Raw genomic sequence first — 15,957 nt, 5'->3', positions numbered from 1 at the left:
GTGTGAATTTGTTCCAGGCCCAGCACCCCTAACCTCTACCCCAAACCTTTTCAGGGAGAATTCAGGTATCTAGATTGGCATTTAATAGGCAAGTCCTTTTCACTGTTATTGCAAAGCAGCCAGAGGAAGAGAGAGACAGCAAGCCAGGTGAGACCTCTATGATGGAGATTCATAAATTTATTTCTGGAGAACTTTTCATATTTGACTTTGTTTTCTCCTGTGTTGTGTTTTTCCCCTGGGGAAGTCTTGGGTGCCTATCTGTCCTCTAAGTTGCCTCAAGCCTTGGGCATAGAAGATAAAGAAAGATGTAGCAATGATGACACTGTCCAGGACAAGACTTTCTGAGCACTTCCTTAACTATTTCAGATGGGACTGAATTCAAGGTTATGAAACCCAAGCAGTCGGAGATCACAGAACCCCAATATTAGGTTTAGATTTCCTGTTTCAAGTGGCTTCCTGAACGACTGATGTACCAGCTTCTCTTTCTATAAACAAAAAGCGCTCTCCATTGAAGAAGATCACTGAGTAGATAAAAGTGACAGGGGTTCCAAAGTTTTTCAAAAGATATGTTTTCCTAGTAGGAAAAATTTCAAAAAAAAAAGACTTTAATACCCAGTTCTTAACATGAAAATAACAACTATGACATTAACAATGACAACATTCACCCTAATGATATAAAAAAAAATAAAACATGTTAAAAGTAAAAAAAAAAATCATTGGAGCAATTGAAGATATCACTAAGGAATTTATGGAGGAAATAAAAGGATGATCAATATCAAATAGCCTAAAAATAAATAAAAACAACCAACCAAAGATTTACTGCAATGAAAAACAAACATTGACGATGTGGGGGAGAGGAGGTGCAGGGAAGGTCAGGAAATAGTTCAATTTATAGCTGTTGTATATACAATAGCAAAAACTTGGAAACAGCCTATACATCTGATGATTTGGGGGAAAAGGGTGGTGGTCTGAATCTGTAGTATCATCCATGTGGGTGAACTCCCAGCTGGTGTTCTGGTCCAGCGTGGAAACTTCTTCCATCAATGCCAAAGGTAACTCATACTCTTAAGAGCAATGCCTAAGCATGGTTACATAGATAACATAGAGACAGGACACAAACCGAGTGCTTCCTAACTTCATTCTGAATAAATTATGACATATAATGGAATTGAATAATATGGTATTGTCAAAATATTAACATGAAGAATATGGAAAGACTGTGAATGTTCTACAGTGATCATCAAAAAACAAACATACACACACATATACATACTACATATATAAAATATATACATATAAAATATACACATATAAAATATGTACAAATATATAAAATGTGTATATATTTTCAAAGCCAATAATAATGAAAATTCAGGAGGGGACAGGAAGCAAATACATTTCTTTGACTAATTTGTTTCTCATTTGTTAAAATATGGCATAATGTTTAACATAATATTTTTCAAATTTTCCTGCTTACTTGTTTTCATTGGCAATTATTAATTTAACTTGGGGAAGCATTACTGGGCAAACAGGGGGTGAGGTACTGCACCACTCCCTGTTCTGTATCCACAGAGGTGGTTTGGACAGGGTTCAGTGCCCTCTAAGGGAGTCTGGCTTCTAATGAGAGGGGTTAGGCTTCCTTTTCACATACTCTACAACTCATTAAACTCCTGTTCCAAAGATGATTTCATTTTTAGTTTAGGTTATGGCTCCCATCCAGGGTTTCTCCAAAAAACAGACATAAACTGGGTACTCAATATACAATATGAATTAGATACAGGACAGGTAATTTACTCCTCCACCCAAAAGAAATGCTAAACTTAACAGTCTCAGTGCAAATTAGCGAATGACTTAAAATAAGATTCATTACCTTAATAGACCTCAGGTCTACATTGACAATCTATTGCTAGGCTGATCCCATCAGAACATAAAAGAGTTGAAAGGATTGCTACTTAGGCATTTCACATTTCACCTCAGCTCCTTAATATGTAACTCAGCAGTTAGTTACAAGTTAGTTTACAAGCAGTAATCTGCTTGTAAAACAGCCATCCAGGTTTGAGGATTCAGTGGCCACCTTCTCTGACACAGAAGCTTTTCTAGCCACTAGTCAGCTCCAACACAATGAGACTTAAAGCCTTCAGACTTCTCAAACTCACAATGTTGTCTCTAAACAAGTCAAACCCACCCTCAGGATGATTTTCAATCACTCACTTAGGAAATAAAACACAAAGTTGGATAAGCAGCCAGAGCTCAGGTGCAAATTCACCTAGTTGATTCCATCAGCAGAGGGGCATTGGGGTAGGGAGAAAGATAACTGCTCCCCTCCCTAAACTTTTCGTGATGAAAAGGCTCTCTCTAATAGAGAGGACTCACTGATACATAGGAGAATCAAAAAAAGGGGCTGACCCCAAAACTGTCTCTTCTTTTATCTCACACAGTTCCCTACACTACATCATTCTTAACGGGCTGGGAGAGGGCATCTCAGGGCTTGCCATATCATATTAAAATGGCAAGTCCTCCTGGCCCTCACATGGCAGGAAACAGGCCCCAAAGATTCTATCTGATCAACCGGAACTGGGATAGTCAACTCCAAGTATATTCCATGGGATGGCCCCCAGTGCATTAAGTTTGGTATTTTTTTTTTAATTTTTAAGCATACACAGAAACTCTCAAAGCACAGCACTCTAGGAGCCATTAAACTTGGGGCCAAGCAGACTGACAAACTTACCTGGCACCAAGGACAGTCTCACAGTATTACTGAGAAAGATTAGGACCATTAATCTGTAAGTACTTAAGTGCTTACTTTGTGCCAAGCCCTGTGTTTGGGAGAGGAGATACAAAGATGAAATAGTTCCTGCCCTCAAGAAGCTGATATTCTATAGGCAGAATTCAAGCTAATGTACAATGGGGCAGCTCAGAAGGTATCAGCTGATTAAAGAACAAGGAGGGGGTCTTTCTGCAAGCTATATCATATCTCAAAATCTATCTAGAAAGGGATCAAGTTGAGTTTGGAGTCAAGAAATCTCCAAACACACCAGTCAGTCTCAGTGGAAATCAGAATGGCTTTGCCCAATATTTCACAGTTTTTGAGTCATTCATACGAGCAAATACCACCCACATCCACCATCCATTCTCCACATCTATACTTACAGTGAAACTCAGACCATTTCAGGCCTCACAATAATAACAACTGACTTTTATTTATAAGATTTGGATAGCACTTTAATTATATTACCTCATCTGATCCTTACAATAACCCTATAGGTAGAAGATATTAGTCTCATTTTACAGATAAAGGAACAGACTCCAGAGAAGTTAAATTAGATTACTTAGGGTTACAAAATTAATAAAGGTCAGAGAGTGGAGCAGGACATTATTTTGGAACTCATAGTTAAAAAAAAAGATGGATGAGGTTTTTCTTTCAGATTAGTCCAAAGGATTCAGACTAACATGATTTTTTGATGCTTTCTTACTATTTCTAAAGGAGATCACAGTTCATCTGCTTCCATGTAATAATCAAAAGAAGGTTAAATTGAAATGAAACACTGTAATTACAATGACCAATCTTGGCTCCAGAGAAGAGATGAGGTGATGCATCTTTTTTTTCTTTCTTTCCTTGGAGAAGAGGGGGACTATGGGTATAGAATGTTACACACAATATTAGCCAATGGTTGGTTTTGTTTACTATTTTTCTTTGCTTCAAAGAAAGTTTCACTGGATGGGAGATATAAGGGAGTGGTATATTTGGAAATGCTGGATATAAAAACAAAAGGTACCAATGAATTTTTTTTTTAAAAAGATAAGGTTAGACTGTGTCCAGTATCCTGTTTCAGAAGGCAGCAATGAACTTGGAATGGGCAGATCTGGGTTCAAATCTCAACTCCAACACTTGCTTTCTGTATGACACTGGTCAATCATTTCACCTTCCTAGGCCTGTTTCCTCAACTTTGAAATGGAGATAATACTTGCACTTCCCAACCCACAGGACTATTATAGGGAAAGTACTTTATAAATCTTAAACTTCTCCATAAATGTATTTTAATTTTCATGTTTATTTTATTATATTTTATTTTAAAAATATTGTTTTTATTTTCACCACTCTGGAAACAGTAACAAGATATTATCTTACCTCAGATAGATGATCTTAACAGGAAATTTTACTCAGCTCCTTCCTTGACAATGTCAGATAAAAAGGACATTCCTGTAACTCCCTTTCTGCTCTTCCATAAATTACAGTGCTAGAGTAAGAAGGAATTTCAAGATCCCCCAGTGCTCTGGAAAAAGCCTGAGCATGCAGGTGGAACTCAGTTCACACCATGACCCAGTCCAACCTCTTCCCCCGAAAGACAGCCCAGAGAAGGAAGATCATAAAACAAAAATCTTGCTGAGATGTTCTGGGGTTGTGTTTCAACTGTAATCCCCCAATAAGATGTTATGAACATTTTCCTTCGACAAGGAACTACACGATAATAGTTAGCATTTATATAGATCTTTAACGTTTACAAAGCAGTTTACATATGTTATCTCATATTATCCTCAAAGTACCCATATGAAATTGATTTTATTACTATTCCCATTTCTGCAAATGAGAACAGTAAGTCTGAGAGAAGTCAGGTGACTTGCCAGGGTCACAGAGTTAATGAATGTCCGGGGCAAGATTTGAACTCAGGTCTTCTTTTTTTTTATTTTATTTTTTATTTTTAGGCAATTGGGGTTACAGGTGACTTACCCAGGGTCACACAGCTAGTAAGTGTCAAGCGTTTGGTCTGAGGCTGTATTAGAACTCAGGTCCTCCTGGCTTACGGGCTGGTATTCTATCCACTGCGCCACCTAGCTGCCCCTTAGGTTTTCTTGACTCCAAGCCCAGCACTCTATCCACTACAGTTCCTAGCTGATTCCCAGCTGCAACAGGGTCCTGCATCCCAGTTTACTGACTGAAAGGCAGCACCCAGAATGGAGCTGGGCACAGAGTACTAATGCAATGAATATCTGTGAGATTAAATGGAATTGACCCAAACTCTGAACTAAAAGATGATACCTCTTCCAAAAAGAACTAAATAGGATCATTTTTCTCCCTTTTACATCATTCCCCGGCCCCATTGCCCATCCTTTCAGATGGTTGACCAGATACTGTTTTCTCCCTGTTCTGGACGAGACATTAGGTCACACTTCAAATATGTTCTTCCTGATTAAATGCCTTTCTGTGGATTAGCCTGCTATGGAGATTTATGAAGGGAAATTAGTCAAAAGGAAGCAAAATATAGAGCATTAAGGTGAAGTGAAAAGATCCTAAAATGAATTCCCCACCCCTTCCTTGTCTACACATATTTTCTCCAGGATTTCTCTAATTAGCCTTTTCTCTGATTCAATTTACTTCTTCAGCATTTCAAGAATATAGGATACAGTCCTCAAGGTCCCCTGCAATCAAAATCCCATGTCCTTCTAAATCAATCTATGATTTGTTCTATTTACTCAGTTGGTAGGATCACCATTTTCTCCACCAGGAAAAAAAAATAGTGTGACTACCAATTCAACTTCCCACAAGATTCACGTCTCTTCCTTGCAATATCTCAGTATCTCAGTCAGTCCTCATGACTGCTCATCTAGGTATGTGAGCTGATTCCATTTGCATCTTTTATTTTATTTATTTTTTTGCTTTTTGGTTAAGCGATCAGGTTTAAGTGACTTGCCCAGGGTCACACAGCTAGTAAGTGTCAAATGTCTGAAGTCAGATTTGAACTCAGGTCCTCCTGACTCCAAAGTTGGAGCTCTATATACTACACCACCTAGCTGCCCCTCATTGGCATGGTTTAGAAACTACAATGAACCTTTGACCATTCAGGGATTGCCATCCCACACCTGGAGGCTTGACTTTTGACTGCAATATCTCAAAGAAGAACTGGCATCCTTGTCAACCTTCAGTGGGGACAAAAGGAACATGACACACCTGGGAAACACTGTGGTTTAACAAGAGAACAAAAAGGAGCACAATGAATAAATATGGTTGACTCCTGATGAAATAAAACAAAATAACATCATCCAAATGTCACTGAAATATATCCCATTCATTGTGTGTCTGTTATAAGCAGGGGTACAAAGATGGAAAAAGTATTGAGATAACATAGAAAGTACTTGGGAGTCAGAAGACCCAGGTTCAAATCCTGCCTCTGTCACTTATTACTTGATCTGGGATAAGTCATTTAACCCCTTTGGGCCTCACTCTTCTCACCTGTGAAATGAGAGGTCTGATCTCTAAGATCCCATCCAGCCCTAAGTTTAAGCTTCTGTGATCCTTTAAGGAACTCATAATCAGGTAGGGAGGCTGTGTTGGAACACAAACAATTCTGACACAAGGCAGAATACTTGAAATAGTAGAAAATCACACAACATAGTCAACAGACCAAATGAGATATTTATAAAAAAAAAAGTACTTAGCACAATGCCTGGCATATAGCAGGCATGATATAAATACCTATTCTCTTCCCTCTTCCTCAATGGACTATGTCGATGCCAGAGACTGAGCAATAATAATAATAACAACAACAACAAAACAAAACTAACAAGTTGGTGCAGTGGATAGAGCACTGGACTTTGACTCAGGATGACTCAGCTCCCTGAGTTCAAATCCAACCTCAGACACTTGCTAGCTGTTTGACCCTGAGCAAATCACTTATGCCTCAGTTTCCTCATCTGTAAAATGAGCTGAAGAAGGACACGGCAAACCACTCCAGTATCTTTGTCAAGAAAACCCCAAATGAGATTATGAAGAGTCAGACATGACTGAAATGACAGCAATTTCAACAAAATAATAGCTAACATTTATTTGTATATTGTCATAAAGTTTACAAAACATCCATTTGGATACTCAGGGAATTAGTTTGTTCCATACTTGTTCGTGGAGAATACTCGCTCTACCCCCATTCAGGGTGTTCTGCAGATGTTTACTAATGGACAAAGCCTAGTGTTTGTTCTGAATACAAAATACCTGCAATGGTTGCCTAATTTCTTCCCAAAGCTTTCTGTTTTCCCAATGTTCCTTAAATTCTTCTGATTAGTATGTGTCGTAAAATGTAACACCAGGAAGGGGACCTTACAAATCATCTACCCATTTTACAGAGGAGAAAACTGATGGTCCAAGGGTAAGTGAGCAGCTGAAGACCAACACAGTAAATTTCTAGCTGACTAAGAATAAGAATCCAGGTCTCCTGGAAAAAAATTGCTGATATACTTTGTTCTTCTGTCATTTCAGTCGTGTCCAACTCTTTGTGACCCCATTGAGATTTTCTTGGCAAAGATACTGGAACTGTTTGCCATTTACTTCTCCAGCTCATTTTTCAAATGAAGGAACTGAGGCAAAATAGGGCTATGTGATTTGCCCAGATCACACAGCTAGTACGTGTCTGTTGTCAGATTTCACCTCAAGAAGAGGAATCTTCCTGACTCCAATCCTAGCGTTTTATCTGCTGTGCTTCCTAGCTGCCCCTCATAAGTATACTATTTCATAGAGGGCAGCTAGGTAGCGCACTTTAGAGCACCGGCCCTAGATTCAGGAGGACCTGAGTTCAAATCCAGCCTCAGAAACATAACACTTACTAGCTGTGTGACCCTGGGCAAGTCACTTAACCCCTATTGCCCAACCAAAACAAAAAAAATAAGTATACTATTTCATCCCTAATAGCTGTCAATTTACGCCCCCCCCACCTTGTTGGGAGGACTTAAACTTCAGCCCCTCTCTAGTCCTCCAGAATCCACTGAGACAGAGCAGCCGTCAGACTTGGAGGTCAGAAGCTGTTCTTCAAAGAATTGTTCTCTTCTTGTCTTTGGCTGGAAAGAAAGCAGTAAAAGTTCCAATGACCCACAGAGACACCCAGAACTGGATTTACAGTCAGAGAACCTAGGTTCAAATTCTGGCTCTGCTACTTTCTTATGTGAAGTTTGGGCAAATAGCTGAACCTCTCTGGGCCTCACTTTCTTCATCTGTAAAACGGGAGTCCTTTAAGATATAGCTCTCTATCTGTGATCTTATAAGCCTAGCTACCACCCCCTACTGGTGAGGGCAGGTGAATTTCCCGGCCTCCAGGATCCTGCTGGGGCTAAGCAACCCTGGTACTAACTAGGTGATCAGCACCAGCTCCACGCTGCATTTCAGAGGAGGGTGTACTTAGGCTCACAGTAGCCTTTAAGAAGCAGCAGCAGCATTAGGAAATAAAGGTTAAAATACATGACAAATATTTTTTAGTTGCCAGTCCAGAATTCACACATCCACAGAGTTACACATATACTCCTTCCTAATCAAAAGGCAGTAGGATGGAGAGAACACTCTCAAACCATCCACCAAGGAGGTGGGAGGTCCACAGGTGTTGCACATTTAATGTGGTTTTGAACTTTTTCAAAGTATTGATCGGTTGTGCTCATCTTTCCTCTTTTTATTTTTTTTGTCATTAAAAATACTACTTGTTAAATACGATGGCTCTTTAGGAGTGGGAAAAGAAGGGATACTGAGGGAAATGATGATGATGTGAAAAACAAAAAAAATCGATAAAAACCATCATGGGTTTTTTTTTAAGAGTCAGTAAGACTTCTTAAAAATATCACTGAAATAGGAGTCTAGACTGAAGCTCTAAACTCAGCTCCACCACTAACCAGCCTTATGATTTTAGACATTATTTAATTTCCCTTGGCCTTGATTTCCCCATCTACAACATGTAGGAGTGTCGCTAAATTATCTTAAAGGTCCTTTCCAACTCTAAGTTTATAAATTCTAAAATTCTCTCAAACAGGCTATAATAACCACTGGGAAGAACATCTGGCTTACACTGAAGCTCTGCCTTCCTCCCCTGATTCCAAGGCAGTCCTTGGGGTCCAGCTCCAACCCAGGTTGACCTATGAATCATGTTTCAGAAGACTCTTAAGGCTTTGGAGGCACAGCCTTTGGTCTAGGTCAGTTCTCCAATTACATCTTCCCGTCACCCTGCCCCACCCCACCACCCCAACCTCCAAGCTCCATTATTTTGAACTTTGAAATTCTTCTGTCTAATCAAAATCTCCAGTTCTTCTGTTTCTCCCTTTGACTCACTCCTCTTAAACCTATTCATCTTCACCATGACCACCAGTCTCAGCATCCCTCCCAGTTTACCCAGACTGTCACCCCTGTCTCTAGCTCACTTTCCTCTATAGTTTTGACCCTACAGCTGATCAGAACAACTACATACAATATCCACCACCCCCAACCCCACTGTCCTATTGCTGTTCATTTTCTGCCAATCCTCAACCCTGAATCACATCCTCCACCACACACATTCTTCTCTGTTGTCTCCAATGCTGCTGAAGAGCACTGGAGGAGGTCGTAGTACCATGCCAATTGGGATCATTACAAATTTAGTTTAATTAATCTCAAGTGAAAAGGCAGCCTGGCTGGGTGGATAGAGGCAAAGCTTTGCATCAGGAAGACCTGGGTTCAAGTCCTCTCTCTAACAGACTAGCTGTGTCACCATGGACAAGCTATTTAATATCTCAGTGACCCTGTGGCAACCCCCTAAGACTGTAAGTGACTGAGGAGTTGTCAATCTGTATCAGAAGAAAGAGTTTCTGTACTGGACATTCTCTATACCACATCAATGAAATCACAGGTTCAGATTAAAAAAAATATCTCATCCAAGACAACTCCAAAGGACTCATGGTGAAAAATACTGTCCACATCCAGAAAAAGAACTGTGGAGTCTCAAGGCAGATGGAAGAACATTATTTGAACTCTTTTTTTGTTTGTTCTTTCTTGTGGTTTCTCCCATTGGTTCTAATTATTCTTTACAACATGACTAATGTGAAAATAGGTTCAATATGAATATATATGCAGAACTTATATCAGATTGCACACTGTCTCTGCATGGGGAGAGATGAGGAGAAAATTAAGAACTCAAAATCTCATGGAAGTGAATGTTGAAAACTAAAAATAAATAAATAAAATTTTTAAAAAATCTCAACTGGACCTTAATTGCTGCACAAGGGGGAAAAAACCCAAACATTTCTACAATTTCAATTCAACAGCATTTACTAAGCATCTATTATGTGAAAGGACTTAGTAGCTGTTCCAAAGCACCTCAAGGGTCCAATTGCTTCCCACTTACTCATCTCTCCACAGATGTCCTCTTTCTTTAAAGGGGAAATAAAAGCTGTCCACCATGACTTCCCTTTTCTACTGGATTCCAAGCCTCACAGCCTCCTCAACTCTTCAGGGAGCCACTCTTCTTTTACTCCAGTCCCTGAACCTTTCTCCTAAGACCTGACCTCTCCCTCCTTCTCATTCCCTCCCACCTCCCCCAGAAACTTGATCCATGATTTCCTCCCTCATCTTTAAACTCTCTCCATCTCTTGGCTCCTTCCCCATTGCCCACAAACAGGCTTAGATTTATCTTAATCTTTAAAAAGCTGCAATTGTTTCATGCACAATCACCTTTTTTTATTCTACTATGCTATGGAAATGCTTGTTTTATTTCTTAAATTCAGGATAAAATTTTTAAAAAGCTGCAATTAACTCTGCCATCCACTCAAGTTATCAACCCTTTCACATCAAACTCATAGAAAGAAACTCTACATTGATTGCCTCCCTCCACTTTCTCATCACTCCTCAATCCGTTGCAATATGGTTCCGAATTTCACCACCCAACAGAAACTGCTCTCTCCTAGATTTCAATGGTTTCTTAGCTGCTTAATCACATAGCCTTTTATCAGTCCTCATCCTACTTAACCTCTGAAGAATAAACACCTCCTCTTGACAGTCTTTCCTCTCTTTCCTTCTATTATACTATTTTGTCTAAGCTCTCCTACCTGCCTGACTATAACTTCTCAGGCTTCTTTGTTGGGTCATTAATCAATCAACCATAAACATTAAGTGCCTACTATGTGCCAGACACTGAGCTAAGCACTGGGGATACAAAAAGAGGAGAAAAAACAGTCCCTGGTCTTGAGGAGTTTACAGTCTAATAGGGGAGACAACATGCAAACAAAACTATTGAAAGCAAGCTATATACAGGATAAATAGGAAGTAATTAGCTGAGGGAAGACAATAGAATTGAGGGGTTGAGGAAGGCTTCCATTCATCCATCTCCTGTCTCCTCAGCATGGAATTCTCCAGGTCTCTGTCTTAGACTTAGTTCTCTTCTCTTCTTTCCCTCTTGTGGAAATCTTTTCAGTTCCCATAGTTTCAAGCATAACCTCTATACAGAAGATGAAAAATGTATATATCCAGCCCTAATCTCTCTCAAATGTCAGTCATCTATTGTTGGCTATCTCCTCCTGGATATCCCACAGTCTTCTCAAACTCAATGTATTTAAAATAGAACCTTATCTTTTCCCAAAAAAACCCATCCCTCCTCCAAATTTTCCTGTTTCTTTGGAAGGCAGCATCTTTATTGTTATTGAGGTTCACAAACTTGGAGTCACCTTCATCCCTCTTTTCTCTCTCAATCCCCATATCCAATCACTGGTGACATCTTTTTAATTCTACCTCCAAAATCCCTCAGATCCTTCCCTTTTTCTTCACTTTCACAATCACCACCCTACCTCCCCTAGCTCAGTCCATTATCACTAACTCCCAATCCATCCTTCGCACAGCTAACAAAATAATGTTCCTAATAATTTTATTAGTCAATAAACATCTATTAAGCACTTATGTGCTAGGCACATTATTCCCCCCCCCCCCCAATATCCTTCAGTGGCTGTCCAATGCCTATAGGATAAAACATAAACTTGGCCTGGCATTTAAGGCCTTGCACAACTTGGCTCTCCCCCACTTTTCTGGCCTTATTCATACTACTCTATTTCATGAATTCTATCTTCCAGCCAAAATGAACTACTAATTTTTCTCTCTGAACTCTATCTCCAACCTCCCTGCTTTCACATAAGCCATTTCCCCCATTCCTGGAATGTGCTTCTTACTTGTATCTATTTTTCAAAACCCCTGTCTTATTTCAACTGTGGGAAGATGCCACATGAAGCCTTTTCTGATGCCCCTCCTAGACAGTGCTCTCTTTCCTCAGTTTTCCTTGTATTATCCCTCTTTGTGTACATGTTGTATGCCCTGGTAGAATGGATGCTCCGTGATGGTAAGGGCTGTTTCAGCTGTGACTCTGCATGCCTAGTGCCTAGCACAGTGCCCTGCATATAGTAGGTGCTTTAAAAAGAAACGTTTATTGGATTTAATTGAACCTTCCAATTGAATACTAAAGAACCCAATCCTCTCTCTGCCCCACCTTAGAACCACTGAACTCAGAACTGTTAGAGTTGAGAAGAAAAAAAGTACTCTTAGAATCAAAGAAAGAGGAATTGTCAAAGCAAGGAAAAAAAAAACTTTAGAGACCATCTTGTCTAACCTCTTTATTCCATAGATTAGGAAATTAAAATTCAGGGGGAAAAAGTAAGGAACTTGCTCTAAGTTCACACAGTGAGGCAGTTGTGACCTAATGGAAAGAGCATTGAATTTGCTCTGCACATAGTAGTCAGTTGCTAAAATTTTTGCAGAAGTGAAATGTTTTATTGTTGAATTTGCACTCAAAATTCCTGGATTCTAGTGCCAACTCTGCTAGATGTCCCTTTCAACTAAAATTGCAAATTTTGTGTTTCCCAAAGCACCAGGTTATACCTTCGGGATCCCTCTCTGGGCCTCAGTTTTCCCTACTGTAAAATGAGAGAATAGAAATAAATGAAGTCTGGGGGCCCTTCCAGCTCCGATTATCCTAAGTATCTCTTCCAGAGACCCAGACTGGCCAGTATCCCTTAGCCTCTCTATTAACCCTCTCCCTGATGCTTACCTTCTCATTTGTCCCAATCCCCTTAGCCACCCTCCCAAGGCTGCAGGAGCACGACCACACCCTCTGCGACCTCCCTCCGCACAGCCCGGGCCATCAGCCCGGGGACTGCAGAGGGGAAGGAGAGACAGGGTCCGGGTGGACGTCTGGCTCTGATCCCGAAGCTCTGACGGCGGCCCCTCACCTGGCACAACAGGTCGCGCACGTAGGCGGCGCAGACTGCAAAGGTGTCGGGCTCCAGGCGGCGAGTCACGGCCCAGTAACGGCGGCTCAGCTCGGCGTCCTGCTCAGCATCGCAGCAGCCGAAGGCCGAGTACTGCTCGCAGAAGAGCAGCGGGTGCGGCGGCCGGAATGGGGGCTTGAAGTCCAGGCACTGAGGATGCGCGCTCCCCGGGCCGGCCCGCAGCGGGGCCAGGGCGAGCGGCAGCAGCACTAGCCGGGCCAGCGCCGCCCTGCAGCGAGCCAGAGCCATGGGGACGCTCCCCAGCGCGCGGTCTGGCCAGCCTGCCCCGCGCTGCCCCTGCTCCTTGCTTCTGTCCCGCCTCCACCCCTTCCTTCTCTCCTTCCCTCCTCTGCACTCTAGGCCCTCTCCTCCCTCTAGTCCCCAACTTGGCGAGCCTCGAGCCTCGAGCTCCTCCTGCGCCTTCTCAGCTCCAGCTGTGCCCCCCTCCTCCCTTTAGGTCGCTTGCAGCCCCGCCCTGCGGGGAGGGTGAGGGGACCCAGGAGAGTCGGGACGTTCCTCCCACCCATCGAAAGACTCCCTCGCCCTGGCTAAAGGGGAGGAAAAGATGATTAGCCTTCTCCTTAACAACTTCTCCCCCACCCCCACACTCCCCCCCATCCCCAGCCCCTAACTGGGCTTTTCCTTCCCGGAACCCGACGAGGCTAGGAGAATGTTTAAGGTCACTTCCAAGATCCCTCCAGCCCAAGATTCTGCCTCGGGGGAGGCCTTGGGATTCCATCCACAGAAGGCAAAGTCATTGGACCCAGAAGTCTTTCCCTTGGTGTTCTCTCCCCAAACCACAAACCTTCATCAGATCCTGGAGGGAATTTTAATGTCTTGCATAAGTCACTTCTTTTTTCTGGGCCTCTCTAAAATGAAGGGGCTAGACTAGAGCAAGAGTTCTTAACCTAGAGTCCACAGACATAGAATTCAGGGGGTCTGTGAACTTGGACGGGGGGGGGGGGGGGGGAACATCTTTACTTTCACTAACTTCTAATTGAAATTCAACAATTCCTTCAATTCTTTAAAAAACACTATTCTGAGGAAGATTCACAGGCTTCTTTACACTGTCAGTTAAAACAGACTGTTTATGAAAACAAAAATGGTTAAGGATCCCTAGACTAGAGGGTCTCTAAGGCCCATTCCAACTCAGATAATTTACGTCCCATGATAATAAGACCCCTTCCAGGTCTGACACTCTATGTTCTAAACAACTCTGGCCTGAGATATTTCTTTGTTCTAAGGTCTCTAAATGCTTTCACATTCTATGGTTCTGCATTTCTAAGATCCCTTGCTCCCAGTTCTAACATTCCCTTTCAGCTGTGATGCCCTGGCTTCCTGTCTTCCTTTCTTTAACTCAGCTTAGAGGGAAGGGGTTTAAAAGCCTTTCCTAAGGAGAATACAAGAAACTATATGGAAACATATTGTTGAGAAGATAGTTCAATTCAGCAAGCATTAAAGACCTAACTATGTGCTGGGCACTGAGCCACAAGATGGTAATAGCCTTCTGCAGTTGGATCTGTGATCTTAGGCAAATGGCTCTTCTTTCCAGTGGTTCAGATCACAACCCATCCATACCCTTCATCCTATCACACTCTTTTTATGTCCTCCTGTGCAAATCCTCAAAAGGGAGCCCACCCAAAGAACTTGGGGATAGGGACCCTTCCTGGAAGTATCCTGGAACAAAGAGCAGCATAAGTATCCTAGGAAAATAAGAAATATCCACAAATAATTGAAATATAAATTAGAATCTGTTATAGGTGTAGGAAAAATTGGTGGGCCATGTTCCTCTTTCACTTTGTGGGATCCTACCTTATCAGAATCGACTGTGGAGGTTCCCCTGACTATCTCTCAACCATTCTTTGAATCTAGAGGAAAGTTAATATCCACCAGACTGATGGCACTGAAGGTGCTAATGATGGTCATTTGAGTCAAGAAAACTCTCTCTTTAGGGGTATATTAACATGTAAGTCAATAAGCAAGGAGTCACTCTTCTTCTTTGAGTGAGGGGCAAAGATGAACCTGCAAATAAGACAGTGGCAAAACCCTAGGGGAAAAAGTCACCAGAGTGCCCTACACTCTGGCACAGACTGATACCTAATAATAATAATAGCTTTTATTTCTCTTTTTTTCTCCTCAAAATGAATTTTAGTTTTAACTCCCAACATCAAAGTACAAGTGCTCAACTATATAAACAAGAAAAAGGAAAAGAAAAGAAGAAAACAAAACCAAAAAAAGTTATTTTGAATGATGGTACATGTAACAAGATCATCTCTTATTTACAGTTTGTTAAACAAATGAAAAGATGTATAGCTTAACTTTAATGAGAGTAACAAAATCATCTATTTCGGTTTCTGTAACCCCTTTTGCAACCCTTTTTGCTTGTGTACTTAAATGGTTTGGTTGCTGTTACTGTTGTCTTTGTTAAATGTGGTCAATATGTAAATTATCCTTTTGTCTCTGTTTTATTCAGTCTTGATCACTTCATACATCTTCCCATAATTCTTTGAATAAGTCATATTTGTTATTTCTTATGAACCACAAACATCTATTAAATTCATATGCTATAATCAGTGTAGCCATTCCCCCATCATTGGAGGCATAGTTTGCAGTCTTGTCATTACAAATATCGCTGAAAGGAATTTTTTTTTAACAGATCAGTCTCTTTTTCCTGTCTGTATCCTGTTTAGGACATAATCCTAGTGTGGGATTACTGGGTAAGAGGGTATGGACATTTTTTCTAACTCTTACTGTATAATTCCATATTGCTTTCCAAAAAGATGGAAGAAATTCCGAGCTTCATGAGCAATGTTTTTCCAGAGGCTTGTTTTGAATTTTATCCTCTTTTACTATCTTTGCCAATTTGATGTGTACAATGTTAGGTATAAAGGGAGAGATGTAATCTTGGGGTTCTTTTAATGTGTATTTCTT

General features: G+C 41.1%; 1 protein-coding gene across 1 annotated transcript in view; it reads right to left on the bottom strand.

Moving 5' to 3' along the window:
* Nucleotides 1-13,275, bottom strand: part of HHIPL1 (HHIP like 1) — an 88,574-nt gene extending 75,299 nt beyond the window's left edge. The window contains exon 1 of the mRNA XM_027849279.1: nt 12,988-13,275. Coding sequence (XP_027705080.1) covers nt 12,988-13,275 — 288 coding nt within the window. The remainder of the gene's footprint in view (nt 1-12,987) is intronic.
* Between the last annotated feature and the right edge of the window lie 2,682 nt (nt 13,276-15,957).

Source organism: Vombatus ursinus, unplaced genomic scaffold (assembly GCF_900497805.2).
Source record: "Vombatus ursinus unplaced genomic scaffold, bare-nosed wombat genome assembly UNPS02007284.1, whole genome shotgun sequence".
NCBI classification, from domain to species: Eukaryota; Metazoa; Chordata; class Mammalia; order Diprotodontia; family Vombatidae; genus Vombatus; species Vombatus ursinus.
The sequence above is the reverse complement of the archived record's forward strand: the minus strand, read 5'-3'. Positions and strand labels throughout refer to the sequence as shown.